General features: G+C 30.0%; 1 protein-coding gene across 1 annotated transcript; it reads right to left on the minus strand.

Annotated features, from left to right (window-relative positions):
- Nucleotides 1–931: 931 nt before the first annotated feature.
- Nucleotides 932–19,853, minus strand: LOC128386857 (transcription factor castor-like). Its single transcript, XM_053345957.1, is given in 11 exon segments — nucleotides 932–1,437; nucleotides 1,885–2,172; nucleotides 2,710–2,827; nucleotides 3,134–3,250; nucleotides 3,489–3,712; nucleotides 3,911–4,062; nucleotides 10,943–11,025; nucleotides 11,027–11,078; nucleotides 11,180–11,381; nucleotides 11,727–11,994; nucleotides 18,603–19,853. Coding segments are annotated over 11 exon segments (2,370 nt in total). The 5' UTR covers nucleotides 19,235–19,853; the 3' UTR covers nucleotides 932–1,203.
- Between the last annotated feature and the right edge of the window lie 3,545 nt (nucleotides 19,854–23,398).

Here is a 23,398-nt window from a genome sequence, read left to right on the forward strand (position 1 = left end):
CTCAAGATCTATAATTTTTGATTGCAATTTCATCATCATCAACAATTGGAATCAGGAATTGATGGTTGATGATGAATTCTGAAAGTTTTGATGAAAAAAATGAGCGAAAAAAGTTTGATGATGATAATGATGATGATTAAAGGCCCACTGATCAATCAGATGATGATGAAGATGGAGATAAGGATGAGAGATGCGGTTGACCCTCACATTATCCTCATCCCTCCCTCCATAAGATTTGACTTTTTTTTCATATAATTTTCAATGACATTGCTCCCATCACTAATGGTTATCATCACCATCATTATCTTCATCCTCATCTTTATCCTCATCTTTTAACAACAACAACAGAAAAAAACATCAAAAGGAAAATATTTGAGTTTTCGTTTCTTTTTTTTTCTTCTTCTTCATCATCAATTGTGATTATGATACAATTGATTATGAATCAGATCGGAAGCAAATTTATATACACACACACACGAATAACAATCAACTAGAATTGATTCACAAGAAATTAACTAATAACAATCAACGAAAATGATACAAGAATCATAGCTATATATTATTCAAGAATTTTCCGTTTTTTCATGATCTGAATTGAATAAGAATAAGATGAAGATAAATAGCATCTGAGAATTATCATCATCGTTATAATCAAAGTATAATTGATTCTGATCATGATAATGATAATTTGATTGTTTGAGAATAGAAAATTGGAAATAAAATTTTTCTTTTCTTTTTTTTGATAAAATTTTTTCCTTCTTCCAATTGAATAAATTGTGTTTCCTTTTCTGACACAAACATATCAAATTCAATGATCAGAGAGAGAGAGAGAGATGACACTTTTTTGGTATCATCATAATCTTCATCATGATGATGATGATAATCCACTTATCAGATTAATTTGGAAGGAAATAATCGAAGAAAAAGAGAATTGAACTTTTTTCGTTTTTTTCGTTTTTCTTTATTAATAAGATTAACATTTAATTCGCTGATTCGTAACAAACTTATCATTCGAAATCTCATTTTTTGTTTCTTCTTCAACAATCAACTAATTGTTGTTAATTGTTCATATTCAGCATCTTATCTTCCATGTGATAATAATATAATAATAATAATAATAATAATAATTTATCATTGATACAATGGTTGGGACGGTGATGGGGCTCGGTGATGGAGGTGATGGAGGTGGTGGTCTTTGGGGCTCTATGTGGACGAACCTCCTCCACCCAACTCGGGGAGTCCAAAGTTGGGTCGGGCAAAGTTGAGAGCGACATGAGGAGGTATCTCATGATTACCAAATAAAAGCGTGGCAGCCAAATTTAAAAACGATCCCAGCGGAATATTTGAATGAAGGTTTGTTACTGGAGGTGGTGGGTTACTGTTTTCGGTGAGATTAAGTCTTGGCCCAGAGGAAGGATAATAACCATCACTGATGGACTATAAATATAAGAATATACAGAAAAAATTAAGAAAAAAAAATTAACGATCATCTAATTTTCTGTTCGTGTGTTAATTATGTAAAACTTTTCAATCAACTTTTCTATTGACAAAACAATTACAAATCTATAGACTTAATCACCGTTAGATAATTTTGTTCTGTTCTTTTTGATTGTATTTTCTTGTAATTTACAACAATTAACTTTCTCCATATTTACTTGTAATACGAGACAACAATTTACTTAATGCATTCGCAAAACGATTACATTGATTTGGAAATGAATTTGCAAAATTGCGTAAAAAAAGTTTTCCAAAAATTAATTGGGAAAAAAAAGTTTCTCTTATTATTGTTTTTTCTTGCAAATTATTGGATAGAGAGAGAATTGAAATTGAGTTTTTCAATTTCCGTTTCCCTTGAGTGAAGGAGGTGATCGTTTATTAGCTTACCTCGGGTTTATTTTTAGGTGGACGTCCTCGTTTACGTTTGAATATCGGGAATCCGTCGACGGAGGTAAGTGTAGTTCCCGTTGGATATGTTTGCGTAATAGGCTGAGATAAACCAGAAGCAGGTCGTTCCGAGGCATTGGAAGGTGCTGATGAGGCTGCAGAGGAAGCCTCATTTTCTGGACCTGGGTCATTTGAGGCCATTAAAATTTGCTGCTCTTCGTGCAATTTATAATGATCTAGACGTTTAAAGTTGGTATCATTCATGTCTATCACAAAATTACATCCATACTGGTTAAATGATAACATAAACACCATGGTACATGAAACGAGAGAGAGAGAGAGAGCAAACAAAATGATGATAATGATGATGAAGAAATGAAAATGAATGATAATAAAGGTGAAATAAAATAAAATAATGAAACAAAATGTTTAGACAATATTATCATCATGAAGCAACAAACAACAACAATAACAAGAAAGTATAATAATCATCATCATTATAACAATTACTGCAAACTTGATGTAATAAAAAAGTAACAACTAAAAGGCCTTAGGATAAATGATTTACAATCATCATCATCATCCACTACCTTGTTGAAAGATTATCTCATTTTCAGGTAAAAGAATCTTGAACAAGATGATAATCATCATCTTCTCATCATCATCAACAACCACAACTTTTATTATGTTGATTTTTTTTTCTCTCCATCATTTACCTGAGTAAATAATATCATTAGGAATAGGATAATAATAACAAGTTATCATGATGATGATGAGATTGAAATTCAATTGAAATGGGGACCAAATGACCAATGGTCAACTCACCATTCGGCAGTGATAATGTGTCTCCTTCCTGAAGAGTGGACAATCCTCTCGACAGTTTTTACCCTCTTCGGACTCTTCGAGGAGTAATTTAGTTGCCTCTTCCTCCATTAAGTGTTCTCTGTGAACAATTAACCAATTATCAAATTAGAAACAAGAAAATTAATTTTCTAGTTAATTGTTTACTCATCACAATCAAATAATCATTTTGAACTAATTTACAAAAACTCTCAATAGTTGAAAATAGTTTCACTTTTTCAAATACTATTACCGTTAATTAGATTCAATTGGTTGATTATTGTTTTCGTATTGTTTTCAATTGATTGATTGTTTGGTGATTATAGTTTTGTTATTTTTTACAATTGTCAATCTAATTTAGTTCATAAGTGTTTTAATTAAATTGTCATGGTTAATTGTTTACACTTACTTGGCATGTTTTTGTAAATTGTCCCGAGAAACATTATTTTCACATTTATTACAATGAAAATGCTCCTTGTATTTATATGGACAATCTGGTTGGAAACATCTAGTATCTGAGTTAAATCTGATTGTTGATTTAATTGTTCAATTGATTTAGTGTGAAAAGAAAGAGATGGAAAATTAATTGATTAATTATCTAATATTGCAATTAAGGAATAATGTTATCAATAAGAAAGAGAGAGAGAGAGGAAAAGCTTTTTTTAGTGGGAAAGTTTTGATTTTCCCATCAAGCTTTTAATTGTTTCGTCAAATGATCACAATCAATTGATTGTTTTTCTTCAATCAAACTGACCACTACTCACTTGGTATATGTTTTCAGGTAAACTTGGTCCAGTATAAGTCCAATAATAGTTTCCAATGTAATACTTGAGCTATTATTTTCAATCTCAGCTGAAAGACTGGTCAGTAAATTGTTATCATGATCATGGTCAGTATCCTGATCATTATCCTCATTATCATCATGATCATTATTATTATTATTGTTATTATTATTATTATATCCATTGAGGTCATCTTCAGAGGTTCCCTTTGATTGAAACAATTAAAAATAAAAGGGTCAATATTTGATCAATAAAAACAAAAGTCGAAACTTTTATATTTCAATTTTTGGCGCGAAACAAAAATGTAAACAAAAACAATCAGCAAATCCAAACGGATTAACCGATTAATCTGAAACTTTAACTGAATTACCATCAGATAATTAACTAATAATTAATCAACTTACCTCTTCCATTGAACTAGAATTATTATCTTTAATTTGACGTAGCATTTCAGTGGCCAGTTGAAGTTTCTTCATTCCTAATTCAGATTCTTTCCGTTCATGTTTCTTTTTATGTGAATATAATTGACTCGTTGATTGAAGGACAGTATTACAACCTGAGAGAGAGAGAGAGAGATAGAGGATTGACAATTAAGAGATTAAGATAATCCAATCATCATCATTATCACAAATCACTGTTTTTATCAGTTTAACAATTTAAATCCAATTGTATGTTGATTGGTGCAGACAAAATGATCACTAAGAAGTTGAAATAAGTCTTGAAATTATGATGATAATCATCATGATCATTGTTAAGCTAATCAATTGATTTAAATGCTGTGTATTTATGCAAACATCCTGTTAGTTTAAATAGTGATTAACTTTTTAATTTTTACACCAACAATTACCACACACAATCAAATCAAAATCAATTTAGGTTAATATTTTTGTTGGCAAAAAAAAGTTTAATATTTTTCCCAATAAAATTGAATAAGATGTTAAGACGATTTCAATTGTCAACATTTATCAATATTTTGTCAACTAAACAAATCAAATCATTTCACAAACATTTGATGATTTAATCTTGATTGACACTCTGAACACAATAAACCAAACTAAATTAAATCAACAATTAAGTATTTGCAAAGCAAAATAATAATAATACAAGCAGCAGACAACAGAAAAAAACAAACTGAATTAAAGGGAAATCATATTGAAGTTTAAAAAAGTTCTGGTCTCAAATCTAAACAATATTTTCATGATTTATTATCATGAGCCTGGATTCTGAGTTGAATTCATGTTTCTTACCATGAAAATCAATGTTTTTCCTCCTATTGAATCAATCTCTTTGAGCTAATATACTGTTTACTGTTGAGTTAATTGCAATTAATTTTTGTTCATTTTCACATCAAAAACAAAATGAGATAATCATTTGAATCACCATGATTGTAAATCCCTGGGATTTACACAATCAGTTGATTTTTTTGCTTCACAAAAACCATAATTTAGGTTCAATGGTTAATCGTTATTTTCATGGGCAATAAACAGCAAAATTAACAGTCAACTGAGTTAATTTTGTAAAAACAAACAGTCAACAATTAACTAACAATCAACTACAACACCAAGTACATCATCATTATCTTCATGATAATCAAGTGAAAATAAAAATCAACCTCTAATTAGATATCAATTGAAATTAAGAGAAAACAAATCAAATTAAAAACTAAATCATTAACTAATTGTCTCTAACTAATAGATTACCATCATGTTAATTGTTAGATTGATTAATTATTTGATAATGTAAATTATTAAAGGATAATCATGACAATTAAACAAAACATTTCAATTCACTTGATTATCAAACAATTTATTTTAATTGTTGCAGTTTATAAACCTTTCCCTGGAAACAATTACAATTTTTAAATCAATTAACTTTTATTAATTTTTTTTTTTCGTATCAAAAATAAAAACAATTAAACTAAAGAGAAAGTTAATTGTTGCAATTTAACTAATAATTTACAATTCTCTGTGATTAACTTATATGATTATTATATTAATCGGAGAATTGTAATTGTTAGTAAACAATTAATTTTAATTGTGATTCTTTGAGAAAAAAAATTAACCATCAAGATAAATGAAAATATTTTTCTGTTGATTGTTATGCTTTTTTTTTCATTATTATTTACAATTAACCTTCAAATCAAATTAACAAAATCACTGGTGCTAATTGTGTGTATACAGAAACACTCTGAATCAAACTAATCATCATCATCATCAGATTATAATGATTACCTTTAAATTTTTAGGTGTGGTCACAGGTAAGAACCATGAACAGGTAAGTTTTCATTGATTAGAATGAGAAAACAAAAGGTAACAATTGAAGATGAGAAAAAAAAATCAATCTAAAAAAGGTAAGAAATTTATTTCTTCTTGATTGTGTTGATCATGATGATCGTCATGATTAACAAATCAAATCAATTATACAATGAAAAAAAAACTATGATCGTAATGGTTACCAATCAAATTAAACAAAATTATCCAGCAACAATTTGTAAATTTACAATTAAAGGTTAATCATCAATTACTATCAACAGGTAAATGATAATAATAACCAGAAATAGATTGAAACTTTTGATAAAATGTTGAAAGTTTAACCAACAATTTAGTTTGGCCAAATCAAAATGGTAAACTAAATCAAAGACAAGATAATTTGATTTACTTTCTGATTAAGGTTACGATAACAATTAACTTTAAATAAATAACAAGAAATAAGCGTTAAATATATCCCAACAATCAACAGCAATTAATCAACAACTAAATTGTTGCAATTTGTTAAGGAAGCAGCAAAAATCACACTTAATTGTTAAATCTGATTAATCAAAATTGAAGATTTTTTTTTTAAACTTAAAAACAAAGTAAACAAAAACTTTCTCAATCAATTTCAGATAATTATATTTAATTATAATCACAATTTGATTACAATTAACTAACCACACACTCACATAGACAATCACAATCAACGAGCCAAAGGTAATCAAATTAAGTGAAAGGTAAATTGTGTTAAATCAATCAGAAAATAACAAATTAACTTCCCACACAAATAATGATGAAAAACAAAAACCAATGACAATTAAATTTAGATCAGATTAATTTAAATTGTTACCAATTTGAATTGTTTTTTTTTGTTCGTTAACATGTTAACCATTAAATCAATGGAGATACCAGATCATTGTAACAATCAGCATCTCAAGTTTCCTGTTCCCACGTATATTAAACTACCACCACTGAGCTTGAAATGATAAACACAATTTACTAATTACAATGATGATAATGATATATAATCATGATGGAAAACACCAAATCAAATGAATCAGGGTGGAAATTAAGAAATTAGGAAGAAAAAGAAAAAACAATTTTCAAAGTTTCTTATTAATCGTAAACAATTAACCTGAACCATTAACATGACCATTTACATTGATTAACGTTATTTGAAAGGAGTAACTCTTAATTGTTTCACCATTAAACATGATAATCAGTTAATCATAGGGCACAATAATTACTAAATTATCGCAATTGATATAATGTGTTCACCATAAATTTAAATTAATTTGTTGTATTTGAAAAATAATGAGGAAAATGAAATGAAAAATATTCAATGGGAACAAAAAAATTCTGGATAAACCTGAATACTTTTTTTTTCAACAGGAGGATGATCATGGTGATGATGTAGTTCACCCTGGATCAACATGATGCTGATTCAATTATATAATATAATCATGATAATTATATTAAATAAGATATTTAAAAGCTTCTTAATCATCCTTGTTATGTTGACCTTTAATTACATTCACAAAATCAATGGTGATCCATGATGATGACGATGAACCTTCATGAATCAAATCTTTTTGTTTTTATCTGTTTTGTTACAAGAAACTCAGGTAATTCAAGAATTCACCATGATGATGATTAACAATTTGTAAGAAAACAAAAGGGAGAAATCAGATTGCCCAATTAGAGATTCAAGAAGATATTTTCTTACAGAAGTTCATGGGAATCCCCATGAAAATTAATTTCTTTTCTAAAGAAAATGGAAATTATTTAATTCTACAGGAACTAGTGTTCTAAATCTCTCTCTCTCTCTCTCTCTCTCTCTCTCTCTCTCTCTCCTTCATTTTCTCTGTCAGGATGATCAATGAACCAGAGATGATTAGATTGAAAAAGTTCGAGTTCTAAGAATTTTCGAGTTGGAGAAATGAAGTAAGAGAAGAAAATTTTATCATTCTAACTTGAAAAGAAAAGTAAATTCTAGGATATTCCAATTAGTAACTTGATAAGTTCTGAACAGTTTTTTTTTCCACAAAATTTCTCTGAGTTGCTCAGAACTTTTTCGAAAAACTAAGTTTTCTATAAATGAAGCAAAGAAGAAGATGAAGCAAGAAAAAAAAAGTTCTAATGCGCATTCTGAGGTAAATATAGAACTCGACTGAACCTTATTTACATAGGTGAGAATAGGAAATTATATATATGAGATGAGATTATCCTGCCCACAGGGATTATAATATATACACATGTATTTACCTCCCCTGTAGACACGATTGAAAGATTTGAAGTGTTACAGGGTGATGATCGATATAAATGGTTAAATATTGTAAACAAGTTTGAGGTTTTTGCTGTTAATCAACAATTTAAGTTGTTTATTGTTGATTGTTTGTTTATTTTCACGCTTGTTGACTTGCTGATTGAGTCACGAAAGGCTGAAGGAGGGAGAGGGTGAGAGAGGGTGTGAGGTGGGAACCTTATTTATTAACCTTTAACAGTCAATCAGTTAGGCGTTAACCTGAGTGAGCTTTTTTTTTATTATTCTGTACATCAGTTAATCCTTATTGGTGGGATTAAATCATGATAATCATCATGAAAACTCAACATGAACAAAGTTTCATGAAATAGAAACAAAAAAATCTCATTGGTGAAAAAAAAACTTCATCTTTTCATCAGCAACAATTAAAACAATACATATACAGGGTAATAGTGGAGGTGGAACTCAGGATGAAGATAAAGATGAAGATGAAGATGAAGATGATAATAATGATGATGATGATTCTTTTGATGTAAATTGTCAAAAAGTAAATAATGCTGACGATTTCATATGATGATGATAAAAAAAAATTTCTCTTCCATTTAAAATTCAATTGTAACAATCCAATTGAACTAATTTGATCTAATCTATTTCTAAACACAATATCAAATAATATTTATGATTAATTGTTGTTCCAATAGGAATCATTGAGAGTAAATTAAATTAATTTAACAACAACAATTGAAACAATTACTGAGCAGAAAAGGAAATTTATTTTCTATATAAAATTGAATAGAGTATCAATTCTGGGAGGTAATCATATTAATGGACATTTGATGGGGCGAATTTGGGAAAAGGTAACATCATCATCATCATCTTCTCAAGGCTGCAGAAAATTATTCAATCAACTGTACACCTTTTTGTACAGAAAGTTTTTGTTGTTCCTGTGTGTTTAATGAAAATGTTTACCTGAATACCTGGAAAATTAGTCGATAAATTATAAAATCAGTTGAGGTTTTTTTTGTTTCTTTCAGTTCTGTTATTATTTTAAAATGATGATGATGATTATAAATGAGATATAATAATAGTATTTAATTTGTAATATATTCTGAGGATGAAAATGAGAGCAGAAATTGTTAATTAATTGAAATGCTAGGTCATTCTGAAGGTTAATCAATGGTCTCATTTTGTTATCATGAGTAAGAAAATGGATTCATCATCATCATCAATTCAATTTGATTCAATTTTCTATCTTTAAGTTTTGTTTTCTTTTGCTTGTTATTGATTTGGTTTTGTGTTGATCTTTTTTTTTGCTGCTTCTTCCTCTTGGAGGAAAGATGAGAAACAGATTAAGATTGGGATTAAGATTAATTCGTCGCTCCCAATCAAGGGATGGGTAAGGGAAAGAGGAAGAGTGAGAGTGAGAGTTAGTGAGTGAAAGTGATAAATGATGCGCTTTTTGTAAGATGATGAGGATGGAGAAAGGGAGGAGGAGAAGGAGAAAGTTGGGTGGAAGATGAGGAAATGATGAAATGATGAAATTCGTTGTCATTGAGGTAAAACTTTTGGCTACTTTAGGCTAACCAGGCCCCGAATTTAAGGTGAGGGGGTTAAAGATGAAGAAGGAGAGAGAAAGTTGATGATGATGATGAAGGAAAAGAGATGATGATGTTAAGAGTAATCGTTTTTTCCCCTTATAATCAAGTCGACATGCTACAGGGTAACATCATCTTTTCTCGTTGATATGGTAATTTCTTGATAACTAAATAATCATCATTTCGTAAGAGATGATGATGATGATGATGATGAAGGAGAAGAAAAAGTTTTCTTATTAGAAATGGCGAAGAAAAAAAGCAGATTAAATTCTAATCCAGAGAGAAACGGAAAAAATGAACGATAATTTCTGAGAATAGAATTTTTTTTCCTTCTCTCTCATCATCATCATTTCTCATTTTTTTTTATTCTTCTACTTCTCTTCCATTTCATCTTCATTGTCATCCAAATACACACACACACACACATGGAAATGATCCAAAGGTAAATGTTCATGTTGATAACTATTCATTTTATTCAGTTACAATCTAACCTAAATTACATGGTCATTAGACTTATAACTTAATTGTCATCATCAAAATGATATTTTTGGTAACTTTTTTGCTTAGAACTTTTTTTTTGCAAACTCGATTATTTTTGGAAAAATTTTGAGCAAAAAAAATGTATCTCTCTAGTAATTCATCATCATCTTCATCACTTTTTGCAAAAATTGCACATTCAGTGTAATCATCATCATCATCATCCCAACAACAAACTCATTATCAACATAATATCATGATAATCATGATAATCTCTTAATTTTTTTTCATCTCTCCTCTTTCATCAACAATCAGATCAAAGACAATGATAAAAGTTTTAAATTATTATGATGATTGTTGCAGTTTCCATGTTAAATTAATGATTATGAAAAACAAAAAATGGAAACAAATTGTTCTGGTTTTCTGAAACAATCAGAGATAAACAAGTTTAACATTAAGAGCTTACAATGACTCTCATATAATATTATTGTTATTAATATATAGACAATTAGTTTTGATTACAATGTTGATTAACCGGTTACCAGAAAAAAATTACTCTCTCTCTCTCTCTCATCTTAACCAGCATATACACACAAATATACACACACAATTTTCAAGTGTATTCTGGTGAAAATGATAATAATAATCATCATCATGATAATCATCAACATCATCATAATCCAATATTAAGATAATGATAATATCATGTTTATATAATAGGAAAAGAAAAAGATAACATTGAAATAGATTTTCTCCTAATTCATTTCTCTCTGTTAACAATTAAATTGTTATGTTAATTGATTGGATAATGATGATTAAAGGAAAACAATTAAATGGTTTGATACTCACCAACTCGTATACAGTGAATGTGATTGGAATTACGAGATAATCGACAATCTTCAAAGGTACAAATTTCGTGTTTAAGAAACTTTATAACCATCTCGAGTTAATTGTTCATCTTTATTGTGATAAGTTTTATGTTTTTCTATGTAAAAAGATGGAGAGAGAGAGAGAGAATGGAAAATAAGTTGTCACAATGAAATCGAAATGACCAATGGTCAGATGATATATTCTAATGATACTTACCAATATCGGCTTTATTTTTAAATGTATATCCACAAGAATCTCGAATACAATGGAAATGAGTTGTTTTCCTACCATAAAATGTACATGAAGGTAAAAGACAATTTTCTGTTCCTCTGAATCGTTGGAAACCTTGCTCGATAATTGCAGCATCCTTACGGTGACATGAAGCGTGCATGGATACATCTGAAGTACTAATATAGATCTGTAATGATAAAAGATAAATATCAAGAGGAGAAAACAATCAATACACCAAATAGAAACAATTTGTTAATAGTAGATTCAAGATTTACAGAATATATCAAATCTTAGATAGGAAAAGTAAAGTCAAGTGGGTAAACCTTAAGTAGTAAGTTTTAAATTTAGTGTCAAATTTAGTGAGACTTGTGAGCTTTTCATAGACAATATATTCAATTTGAACAATTGAATTGAAAAGATCTGTTGACCTTTGTAAGGTTAATAGGAGCTTGAGTTGCAAAAGGTTTGATATTTAGTTTGCTGATCAGCTGATTTTCTGTATATGTGTGTGTATGTGTTTTTCAACACTTACCTTTCGACAACCTGGTTTAAGACAATGGTAGTGGGTTTGTTTCATTCGGTGTGGACAGTTAGGAAATTTTTCCGAACAATCGTCCAGGGAGGAGAAACGGAGGAAACCATTTCGGAGAGATTCATCTCGCTTCTTATGCCATTTAAAATGGCGGATCATCTCTTCCTTTTTAACGAAAACCTTTGAATAACAATCTAAACAGTGAAAATGTTCACGATATTGACGATCTCTGCAAATATCAGATCCACAATCTAAGGCATTGGCATAACTGTTTGTTGGTGTCCAGTCCATTCATCCGATGTCCAGTTTGGGTCCATTTTATTTGAGAAAAACAAAATTAAAAAAAAAGGTAAGCACATTAGCCTTTCCTGTGTATTAACAGTCAATCTACAGGTAGATACACATTATATTGGGTGGGACAAAGGGGTGATTCTGAAAAAAGCAACAGGCTAACAAAGGGATAACATTGAGCTGATTAGAGTTGATTGTTAATGTTAAGTTAAATTGTTCAAAAGAAACAAAATTGATTTGAATCATTTTCCTGTAATTGTAATCAGTTAATTGTTGTTGATTTAATGGTAACAAAAATCATTTGATTATTATCCTTAATCAGTGTTTAAATTGTTTGCTTTTAGGCTTATCAATCTCTCGAGTGAGATAATAAAACTTTTTTTTACATTTAAAACTCATCTTAATTGTTGATCACTAATTTTGTTTAATTGTTAATCATTTTAACCTTTAAAGAATTGGTTTCTAATTAAATTAGATTTATATTCAATTTGGTTTGTAAAAGCTACTTAATTTGTAACTGTTAATTAATCTTAATTTGTTACATGAAATTTAAGCTCAACAATTAACAATAACAAAAAGAAACAGATCAATTTAATAATTAACCTTGAACTTAATTAAAATTAACATTCTAATAAGATACTCAATGAATTTTAGTTTAATTGTAATTAAATTTAATTCTTAAATGATTTAACCGTGATTAAAGAGAGGATTAAGGAAATGATTGAAACTTTTTGCTAATTGTTAATCAAGTGAAAAGCCAGAAAAAAAAACCTCAGGGAAAATTACTCAATAATTAGATTAAATTAACTGATACAAATTGTAACATCAGTTGTGATCAATTTCAGCAATTAGATTAATTAAAATGATTGGAAATTTTCCAATGATTGATCATATTATTGGTCAATTGGTCAGTTTTAAACTGCCTCTCTACCATCAATCAAATGATTGTCCACTAGGATTAAGAGTTGATTGCAATGATAATCTTAATTTTGTGGTCTTGATTTAACAACAAAATTAACAGAAAATTAAGTTCAGCAAATTAGCAGTTGATGATAGGACTTGATTTACATCAACAACAATCAACAGTAAACAATCAAGATAAGCAAATGGAAAGGCAGTTGTTACCTGTTGACAGTTCAGCAAACAAGCAAAATAACATGAAATTTATGAGTTTTTTTTTACTACCACAGGTAAGTTTTTATCTGTCTATTTCTCTTTCTTTTTTTCTCTTCCTATTTGTTTGCTAAAAGGTAAATAAGCTTAACAAATCTGTGAATAGAAAAAGGTAAAGATGAATGAAAAGACCAGTGTCAAGATAATGAATCAACAGGTAAATGAGAAGCTAAAAAACAACAACAACAATAACAAGAGAATCAGTAAAGCAAAAAGGTGATAAGATAAACAATCAATGAGAAAAGAGCAAAAAAAAGCACAAGATTAGTGATCAATTTTACAGGTAAATTCGTCCAGGTAGATGAGGATAAAAGATGATGGGGATACTACGAATGGACGGTAAAAATAGTATCAACTTGTTGTCGATGTACAATCGAGAGTTGAAAAGTATATACACAAACCTTAGAGTTAAGGTCAGGTCATTTGTCGATTGCTCGTAAATTTGATTATTCGTTAACATTGATAAATCATTTGATTTTTTTCTTACCTGAGGTGATAATTTATAGCGATTCAATGTAAATGTATATATACAAATTGTATCAGTTTTTCCCTATGGAAGACAAAAATCATCTCTCTCTCTCTCTCTTACTGTGAATACTATTATTACTTCACACTTATCAATGATTATGGTTATCATATGAATGAGAATCAAGGTGAAAATGTGACTGACAGATAAAAAAAACTATTTGAAAATAATGAAGGAAATTGTGGTTTTCTTTTGGTAATAAATTGATTCTCAATATCATCTAATAATATTAATGGTTAACGGTTTGGATCAATTTGTAAGAAAAAAGTTCTAAATGGAGGTAAGAAGATGAGGAGGAGGATAAGAAAGGGAGAGACAGAAGAGGAAACTAACGGTAAATGTCAAGCGATGATACTAATGGAATAAGAAAGTGTAACATGTCACAGGAATTGCGCTCCTACGATTATCAATACGTGCTAATATCTTATTCCTATTTAAATATTAGTATTTAAAGGTTAATCGAGTCTCAATAATATCGATTACATTTGTAATTGTCTCTCTTTACCAAATCTTTCAGATCTAAAACTAACATAAGCTTTTGATACATCATCTTAAATATGATGTGGGAAGATGTTATCGCAATATATAAGTTAAAGTGAGCAATCATCCTTATCATCATCATCATCATCACCGTCGTCATCATCATCTTAGATGAGAGAGAGAGAGAGCAAAAAGTTTCACGTTTTTTATGCAAAATAAAAACGAGATGTTGATCTAACATAAGGTAATCTATTCATAAAGATTATCCAGTTTGTCTTGACTTGTCAACATCACATTGTGATGATATATCATCATCATCATCATAATCATCTGAATAGATGTAAAAATAATGTTGACTTGTTTGCTTTTCATCCGATGTCATCTAAGTCACAATTTACCTGAGAAACTGCAACAGGTAAAAATGGCGCCGATTGTTGATAAATAATCATTTTTAAAAGTGAGAAACAATTGATTGAAATAACCAAAGGAGGTGGAGGATGAGGGAGAGGAGGGTTCATCATGGTGGTGGAAAGATATGGGTGGAGAGACTGAATGATTCTGTGGTGGTGTTGATTGAATATAAGGTGGAAAAGGCTTAAAGAGACAATCAACTCACTCAGATTGCAGTTTTATCATTTTATTACTTTTCAAGGATATAAAGTGAATCAGTTAATTACATGATAAATCTAATGCTCGAACCATAATAACACTGGAAGATTGTTAATTGTTGTAAATGACAGGGAGAAAATGTCAACGAACTGAATTTACAGTTGAAATTTTTTCTTTCAACTTTTTTTCTCTCGTTCCAATGACAGTTAGTTGATCAATTGTCTTAACAATTAACTCGACAATCAGTTTATGATATTAAAGATGAGATTGTTGATTGATTAATGACGACGGTGAAACCTGTTGATTAATTTCAATCAATTTTTTTTCATTTTCTTTCAAGAATCAAGAAAAAAGTTCTCATCTTTGAATCAGAACTTTTTTCGCTGAATTTTTTGTTCGATGAAAAAGTTTTTTTTTTCTTCAAACATTTCGATCCGGAAAAATGGACTTAATTTAGCAAATTCTCCATGATGGTGATTAGTATCATTGAGAATGAATGAAATTAATGTAACCATTCAGAGTTTTAGCTATTGAACTTTTTGCAGAACTTTTTTTTCCATCTCTTAACTTATCAAAATCATCATCCATTCATCATCTTTTTGCATTCAATGGTCTTTGTCCCCAGCTTAGTAATTCATTTAGGGTCTACCCTGACTGGTCAGTCATTTTTATCCTGCTTTCAGGTAACCACTTTTTTTATGTGCATCATCATGTATATCATTCAATTCTGATTGCATTTGATGATCTTGCTGAGAGAGTTGATTCAATTGAGAGAGAGAATTTTTTATCTTTTCAGAATCTTTTTGTTTCTTCCTATGAACATACACATTCAATGAGATAAACACATTGGTACTTTTACTTGATTGATCGGAAAATCATCTCTCACATGAATCACTCCCTCTACCACCACCACCTCCTCCTCATCCCTGAGCAAGAAAAAAATGATGAAGATGCTCTCTCTCTCTCCATCTAAAGAAGAAGCCATTTTTCCCTTCATCTCTCTCTCTCTCTCTCTTCCTCACTCTTGCTAATGTTCATCCCTAACCTTCATCTTCATCATAACCACCACCCCAACACATTCACATCATCCTCATTTCTGTCAATTTTTTTCTTCATCTTTAACAATCAATATATTTAGAGTTCTAACCACAATTCTTGATCCATCATCAACAGAAAAACCATCAAAGGTCATCAAACGAACTGGACTCCCGGGCCTTTTCTCAATCAGACTCCTTCATCTTTTCTTATACTTCTTAACTTTTTTTTATTCTTTTATTTTTTTTCTCTTCTTCTTCTTCATCTTTTTTTTTCTGCAACTTCTTGTTGCTCCTTCTCTTGCAAATCCATCTTCATATCTCTCTCACTCTCTCACTCTCTGTACTTATCTTCATCATCATCAAAAAGAGGAGGTAAGATGCAACAATAACAATTCACCTCCCACTGATAAAATCAACATTTAAAACAACAACAATCAGTAACATGAAACAAAAATTAGACACAAAAAAATGCATTTAATGTATTATTATTATCTTCATAAACTAATCATCATTTTTCCCTATGCAGTATATTTTTTTTTGCAAATTGTCTTTTGTTATTTTTCAACAATTAGGATGATTAGTCATGGTGATTAACTGCTACCAACTACTTTTCCAGGTGATTTTCAGTGAAAAAAAAACGCAGCAGCAAAAAACCATCACTGAACAGATAAACATTAGTATATGTATGCAAAGAACTGCAAATGCATCATTGAAATAGCAGAAAAATTAAATAATCCAACAACTAAATTACTAAATTGCAACAAGAAAATATAAATAAACTGAATATTAAAATTGAAGAAAAACAAAAGCAACAATCAACTAACATGCAAACAGTTTGCATTTGAAAATTTCCGTTTCTCAAAGTCAACTAGTAATAACTGCATTTGCTCAGGTAAATTTCATGATAAATGATGATATTAATGATGATGATGATGATGATGATGATGATGATGGATACACCATGAGCATTTTAAATTGTAGTAACAGATTAGGATTCAATTTGTCATCAGTCTCATATGTGGTTTTTCATGTTGATTGTTGATGGTTGCTCGTTATTCAATTGAACACAGAGATTAGATTTGCTTGTTGATTGTTGATTTACAATCAAAGTAAAACCTTGAAAAAAGGAAATCATTTTTGTTTTATTTTTTGCTATTACCTTAATCCAATAATCAGTTTGATTAATGAATGAGATAATATTTCAAATGAGAATTGGGAAAGATTGAGTATCTCAAACAATATAATATGTATTTGTATTAATCAGTTGAGGTCATAATTTAGATTTTAAAAAGATCAAGCTGAGTGTAGGAATATATTTATATACAATTTAGATTTGATTAATTTGACTCTGTATTTAATCATCGTATTCATTAGGATGATTATATTAATATAATTTGATGGAGAAAAAGAAAAGTTTAGAATTAATTTTTTTTTTCTTCTTCTTTTCTGATTCTAATAGCGAAAGGCGTTGTTGCATGTTACCGACTCATTCGCTGTGCTTTAATGGACATCGAACATGATTTTCAATAGTTCGGTGAGCACATAGAAGATGATGAGAGAGAGAGAGAGAGAGAGGAAAAGTCACAATTTGCATAATTAGCTAATCAACAGGTAATCAGAAAGATGATGATGATGAAAAGGAGGAGGAGGAAGAAGAGGTGATGAAAAGGTAAATATTAAAGAGTCAAAGGTTTGGTAGCTTTCAAAGATGAAGAGGTTAAAGGTTATCGGGTGTCTATGGTTGACATGTTGTTGGTTCATGTGGTTGGGTCAAGGTTTAAGTTGTGGTTGATGTTGTTGTTGTTGTTGTTTGTTTGTTTGTTTATTATCAAACGGTTATTAGATTTGCAATTTTCCGCTCGCCAGGTAATTTTTTGTTTTTGTTTTCATGGTTTTCACCAGGAAAATTTATAAATATCAACAACTTTTATCATCTTGTTGATTTGCAATCATTGATTTGGAAAAATTGAAACAATTCTTGCTGATTCTTGAATGATTAGGTTGTCAAAGAGTTGTCAAGTATAAGGAGTTTACCGTTATCATGTCTCTCATTGTCATCTTATTTACTTTTCAGATGATTAACTAAATTGTTATGATAAATACAACTGCCTATCAAATATTACAATCAAGTGATCATCTGATTGTAATAATGTTTCAAAATGTTTCATAATTTTTTACCCGCTGGTAAAAACAAAACACAGTCTCGTCCAATAGTTAATTTTTGATTACCTGAAACATGATCAACCATAACAATTAAAGTATTAACAATAATAAAAACAATCAATCCAATAGTTGATTAATGTTTACATTTACAAATAGACTTGAAATATACAAAATATAATTAATGTTAAAAAACGTTGATTGTAAATACAATCAAAACTGTTGTTGATAAATTGTTTATATTTAAATGGTTCAATTTTATTTTGTAAACAATTAAGATGAACATTAATTTACAATTTTCCCTTTCAATGAAATCACATGAATACACTAATTATTACATAGAGTACAATTAGATTTGCTATGAGAGAGTAAAAGAAAAGTTCAACCTAAAAGGTAACAATTAGCAAACTAATCAGTTAATTTACTTCTTGTAGACTGCAAATCTTCAACTCTTTGGGTGCAAAAACCAAGGTCGATATGAGAGAGAACGAGAGAGTGGGAAATTTAAATAGAATCACCGAGAGAGAGAGAGAGAGAGAGAGAGAGAGAGAGAGAGAGAGAGAGAGAGAGGAAGAGGGAGAAAGAGATTAATTAACTTACCGTTTAACATAATTAGTATAATCGACTTTGTTTCCTGGTACAATTTCAAGTTCGGCACCAAGTGTACCTTGAAGAATAGCGGAAGGAGGAGTGATGAGAGATCGATCTATCCATGGAGCGGGTCCGAGATTGGTGATAAGTTTACTCGGATTATTGCCCGAGGTGGTTGAGGAAGATGAAGATGTTGATGATGAGGTTTTAGTAGATAATTTAGTTACATGATGATGAGAAGATGATGAATTATGATGATTGTTGTTGTGACTGTTTCCAGATGAATTGATTATTGTTGGTGTTGGTGATGTTGTAATGGTTGTTGTTGTTGTCGATGATGAGGTTAATGAGAGAGGTGTGTTGTTACTGTTACCCGGTGAAAGGGTTGAAGGTGAAAGTGGAGTTGAACGTTGAAAAACATTAAGAATTGAATCACTTTTAGAGCAACTATTTACAACCAGAGGATTATGACGAGCAGCAAGATGATTAAGGTGATGATTAAGGTGATTAAGATGATTAAGATGAAGATTTGGTTTAGGAGGATGATGATGATTATTATTATTATTATTATTATGATTAGATAAACGATTAGCAATATCACTTGGTTTTACACTAAGATCAAATGGTTTATCCTCATCCATATCGGTGGCGAGTGGGAAACACACTGGGTATTAAAACCACCGCGTGTTTATCAGGGGGGATTAAGAGCACTGAAGATTTTCAATTAATATCAATTTGGTGTCACACATATGATGATGATGATGATGTTGTTGTTGTTGTTGTTGTGGTGTTGATTTAGATGACGATGGTGATGAAGATGGAAAAATAATACAGATGATTATTATTATAATTAGAAAACGATAACGATGATGAAACGATGAAAATGATAGAAGAGGCAAAAAAGATGAAATGAGAAAAAAAGAGAGATGGTTATGGAAGAGAGAAAGAGAGAGAAAAAAAGAGAGAAAAATGAGAAAAAAAAGAGAGAGAAAGATGATGAAGATGATGATAAAAAAGAAAACAAAATAATAGTAAAGGGAGTGATAATATTATTGGTTGAAAAGGTTTCCGGTGAGGCGGAGGATAAGTGAGACTCCACCTTAAACAAGGAGTGTAAACATTTAATACGCAAGCATCAAAGTCTCATCATCATCATCATCATCATGATAAAATAAAAATATGAATACTAATAAAATCTGATGAATGGTGAATTCAATCACAGGGTAAAGATACTCACACAGAAACTCACCACCATTGGGAAAACAAACTTATTGATGTTTTTTTTTCATGTCATTTTGTGTCTTTTGTGTATTAGTGAGAGAGAGAGAAAGAGAAATGAGAGAGCAAGGAAAAGAGAGAGTTATTCTCACTCATCCGAGCCTTTCCTCTTCAACTTCATCTCTTGTTATTGTGAAGATTAAGGTTTTTTTGTCTTTTTCGTCCCAAGTTATATTTTCGACTTCTCGTCTTCCGTACATTGAACAAAAATCTACATTTTTGGCTCATCTTACAAAATTTTTGGCATAATTTGTACAATTTCAGTTCGAATGATGTATTGAGAGAGAGAGAGCGAGAGAGAGAGAGACAATATCTCTCTTAATCCACTCTCAAGGCTCAATCTTTTCTTTTGCTTTGTTTTCTTATCTCTCTCACTTGATCTTTATCTCTCTCTCTCTCTCTCTCTCTCTCTCTCTCTCCATCTTCATCACTTTTGATAATTTTATTGTGGTTTCTCTTGAAAACAATGTTTACAATCATTACGAAGTTAATATTAAATATCAAATGGCAAAAGAGATTTAGTTTTAATCTAATTTTCGTCAGGTAATTACTTATTTCATTCCAGAAGATTGGAGATGCTGATGATGATTAAAGACGCGAATAAAATGAAGATTAGATTAGAGATTAAGGATTAAGAAGATAATGATGATGACGGTGATGAAAAACGACGAAAATGTTGAAAAGAAAAATAAAACTCGAAAATATAACAAAATTTAAAATCTCATTATAATGCGACCGTGAAAGTTTTCAACAGTTACAACTTTTTCTTACTAAATGACAACAACGTTTTGTTTTTATCACCATAGTGATCGTCATATTGGGATGAGGATGGAGATGGAGATGATAAGATGACGATGATGATGATGATGAGGGAAACTTTTGCATAATTGTTGTTGTTGTGTGTTAATTGTTTTCAAGCTCAGCAGAAAAAAAACGAACCAAATTACAATATAATTGCTGGTAACATCTAATCAAAGTAAAAATGTTTTCTTTTAACAATTAAACAAACTAATTAACTTGATGATTATCACAAATTGTAATTCAATCTGATTGTAATTAATGTGATTTGTTAACAAATCAATCGTAAAGGGTTAATCAGATGATCCAATGAACAACCAATGATTAACAACATTATCGGTTTAATTGTAAAAGTATTTTAATTGTCCACCTAAATTGTTGTATGTTGATTAATTTGAAACTTTGTAGTTTATTGGCCAATGAATAAATCATCAATTGATTGTTAACATTTGCTGAATTACCAATGTACCAATAAATCAAATCAATAAACCTCAAATAAGGACAATTTATTTTAATGATAATCAATTGATCAAATAATTTAAATCAATCAAATCACAATTTTGTCAACCCCAAGTAACATCAGTCATTACAATTCAGATCTATGGGTTTTTTTATCCTGTGTCAATATGCCAATAATATTATGAAATATGGGTCAAGATTTAATAATAAATCAGAATTTAACAATCGATGGGGGGAAGAACTTTTTTAGAACTTTTCGAAAATTTCGAATCTTATTTTTTCTCAGAAAAGTTGAGCAACTTGACCGAACCTTGAATTTTTTTTCTTCTCCTCTTGGTGACCATGAACATAATTCTTTGTAATATTCACCATGAGATGAGAATGATAATGATGTCATTTTATTGTAAGAGAGAATAATGAATGAGAAGAGATTTATTTCCATGGAGGGTGGTGGATATATCGATAGAGAGAGAGAGAGACAGAGAAATAGAAGATGAGAAAAAAGAAAAGAATAAGAAATCAATTGGGAAAAGAAGAGATGGAGAAGATGAAGATAAAAGATGATGATGAAGATGAAGATGAAGATAGACAACAAAAGGAAATATTTGCCAAAATTCGAATTCAACTTATATTTTTGTTTTTTTCTTTTTTCTTCTAATTCATTCGCTTTTTTCTCTCATCATGTTATTTCCTCTTCATCACCATGAACAAAAAGTGTATTTAAAGACTATCCATCTCTCTCTCTCTCTCTCTCTCTCTCTCTCTCTGAACTTTATACTAATTTTCACCGAAGTTAAATGAGTTCTTTTTGTGAGAAACACTTTTGGCAAAGAGGATTGACAGGACAGCGAATTCATGAAGAGAATCAAGAGAATTGGAATAACATTGCAAAAAGAACAAAAAATCAGGTTCTATTCTATTCTTTTTATGCTTAATTTCTCTCTCTCTCTCCCTTCATCTCTCTTTTCTATCATATTAGAGTAGAAAAAAAATTCTTCTCCATCTTATTCTCCTCCCTCTTGACCACTAATAACTATCAATAAGATGATGAAAGAATAATAGAAAGAAATAAAGAAAGAAAGAGAAAAAAAAAGAAAAACAAAAAATCAATCAGAATAATAATAATCTGATTGACCATTTGAGTAAATATTTTTCATCTCTTTTTTACCTGTTATCCTTTTTAAATAATTGACTTTCCAAAAAAAAACTATTCTTACCTGTTACTTACACATAATAATCATTTATTGTGTAACTTTGTTCACCTTTTGTTTTCAACGAGTAAAAAACAACCAATTTGATTTTTACACTTAACCATCAACAGGTAATCATTATCATGTATAAGCAATTTATTGATCAGCAACAAAATGTAAATATTGTTACAATTGATTAACTTTGTAAGTGGTCATCAACAGTTTAACTGACCCTGTCCAGCAATTGAATGTTATATTTTGAGATAGTTTCCAGGTCACACTTTAAGTGGTTTACAAAGTGGACAATGTTAATATAGTAAACATTGCACATGAATCAAGGTGATACTGATAATTGCCTGAGGCTAAAATGATGATGAAGGCTTTTTTAGTACAGAAAAAAACTCCTATAATCCTTTTCCTTTCCAATAGTCGACAATTGAACCAAATGTCCAGTGATTATTTCTCTCTCTCTCTCGATTTTTATGCAATAGCAACAACACATTGCATACAAGGTTTTTTTCTTTCGAAAATGCAACAAAAAGATGATGCTGATGAAGAAGATGATGATGATGGATAGTGAAAGGGATGGAAGATAAAGAAAGAAAGAGTGTCGATTGAAAGGGAAAAGAGAGTGAAGAGTAAAGATCCGGTGACTTATCAACTATTGGCAGTTTTTTTCATTCATCTCGCGCCTTTTTTACTTTGCATTATTAATAGAATTGCGAAATGAGAGAGAAACAGAAAGAGAGAGTTACATAAGAATGAGTCTAAACAACCTTAACCCAGTTATTTTTCCTCCTCTCTCACCCTCTCCCTCCCTCCTTATGTCTTCTCATTGAAAGAAAATCACAGCCAGATAGAGAAAAAGAGAGAGAGAAACGAAGATATTGAAACAACTCGTTATCATTGACGAGACGGTTTCGAATATGAAAACGACAAAATCGATGTAAATAAAACGGGGTTTACCTTTTCTTCCTTCATCATAATCATAGTCATTATCATCATCATCATCATCCTCTTTCTCTCTCCCTTACCTAACCTTTTCTTTCTTTCATCTTACCCATTTTCTGCCAAAAGGAT

This window comes from Panonychus citri, unplaced genomic scaffold (genome assembly GCF_014898815.1).
Source record: "Panonychus citri isolate SS breed McGregor unplaced genomic scaffold, ASM1489881v1 Contig00077, whole genome shotgun sequence".
NCBI lineage: Eukaryota > Metazoa > Arthropoda > Arachnida > Trombidiformes > Tetranychidae > Panonychus > Panonychus citri.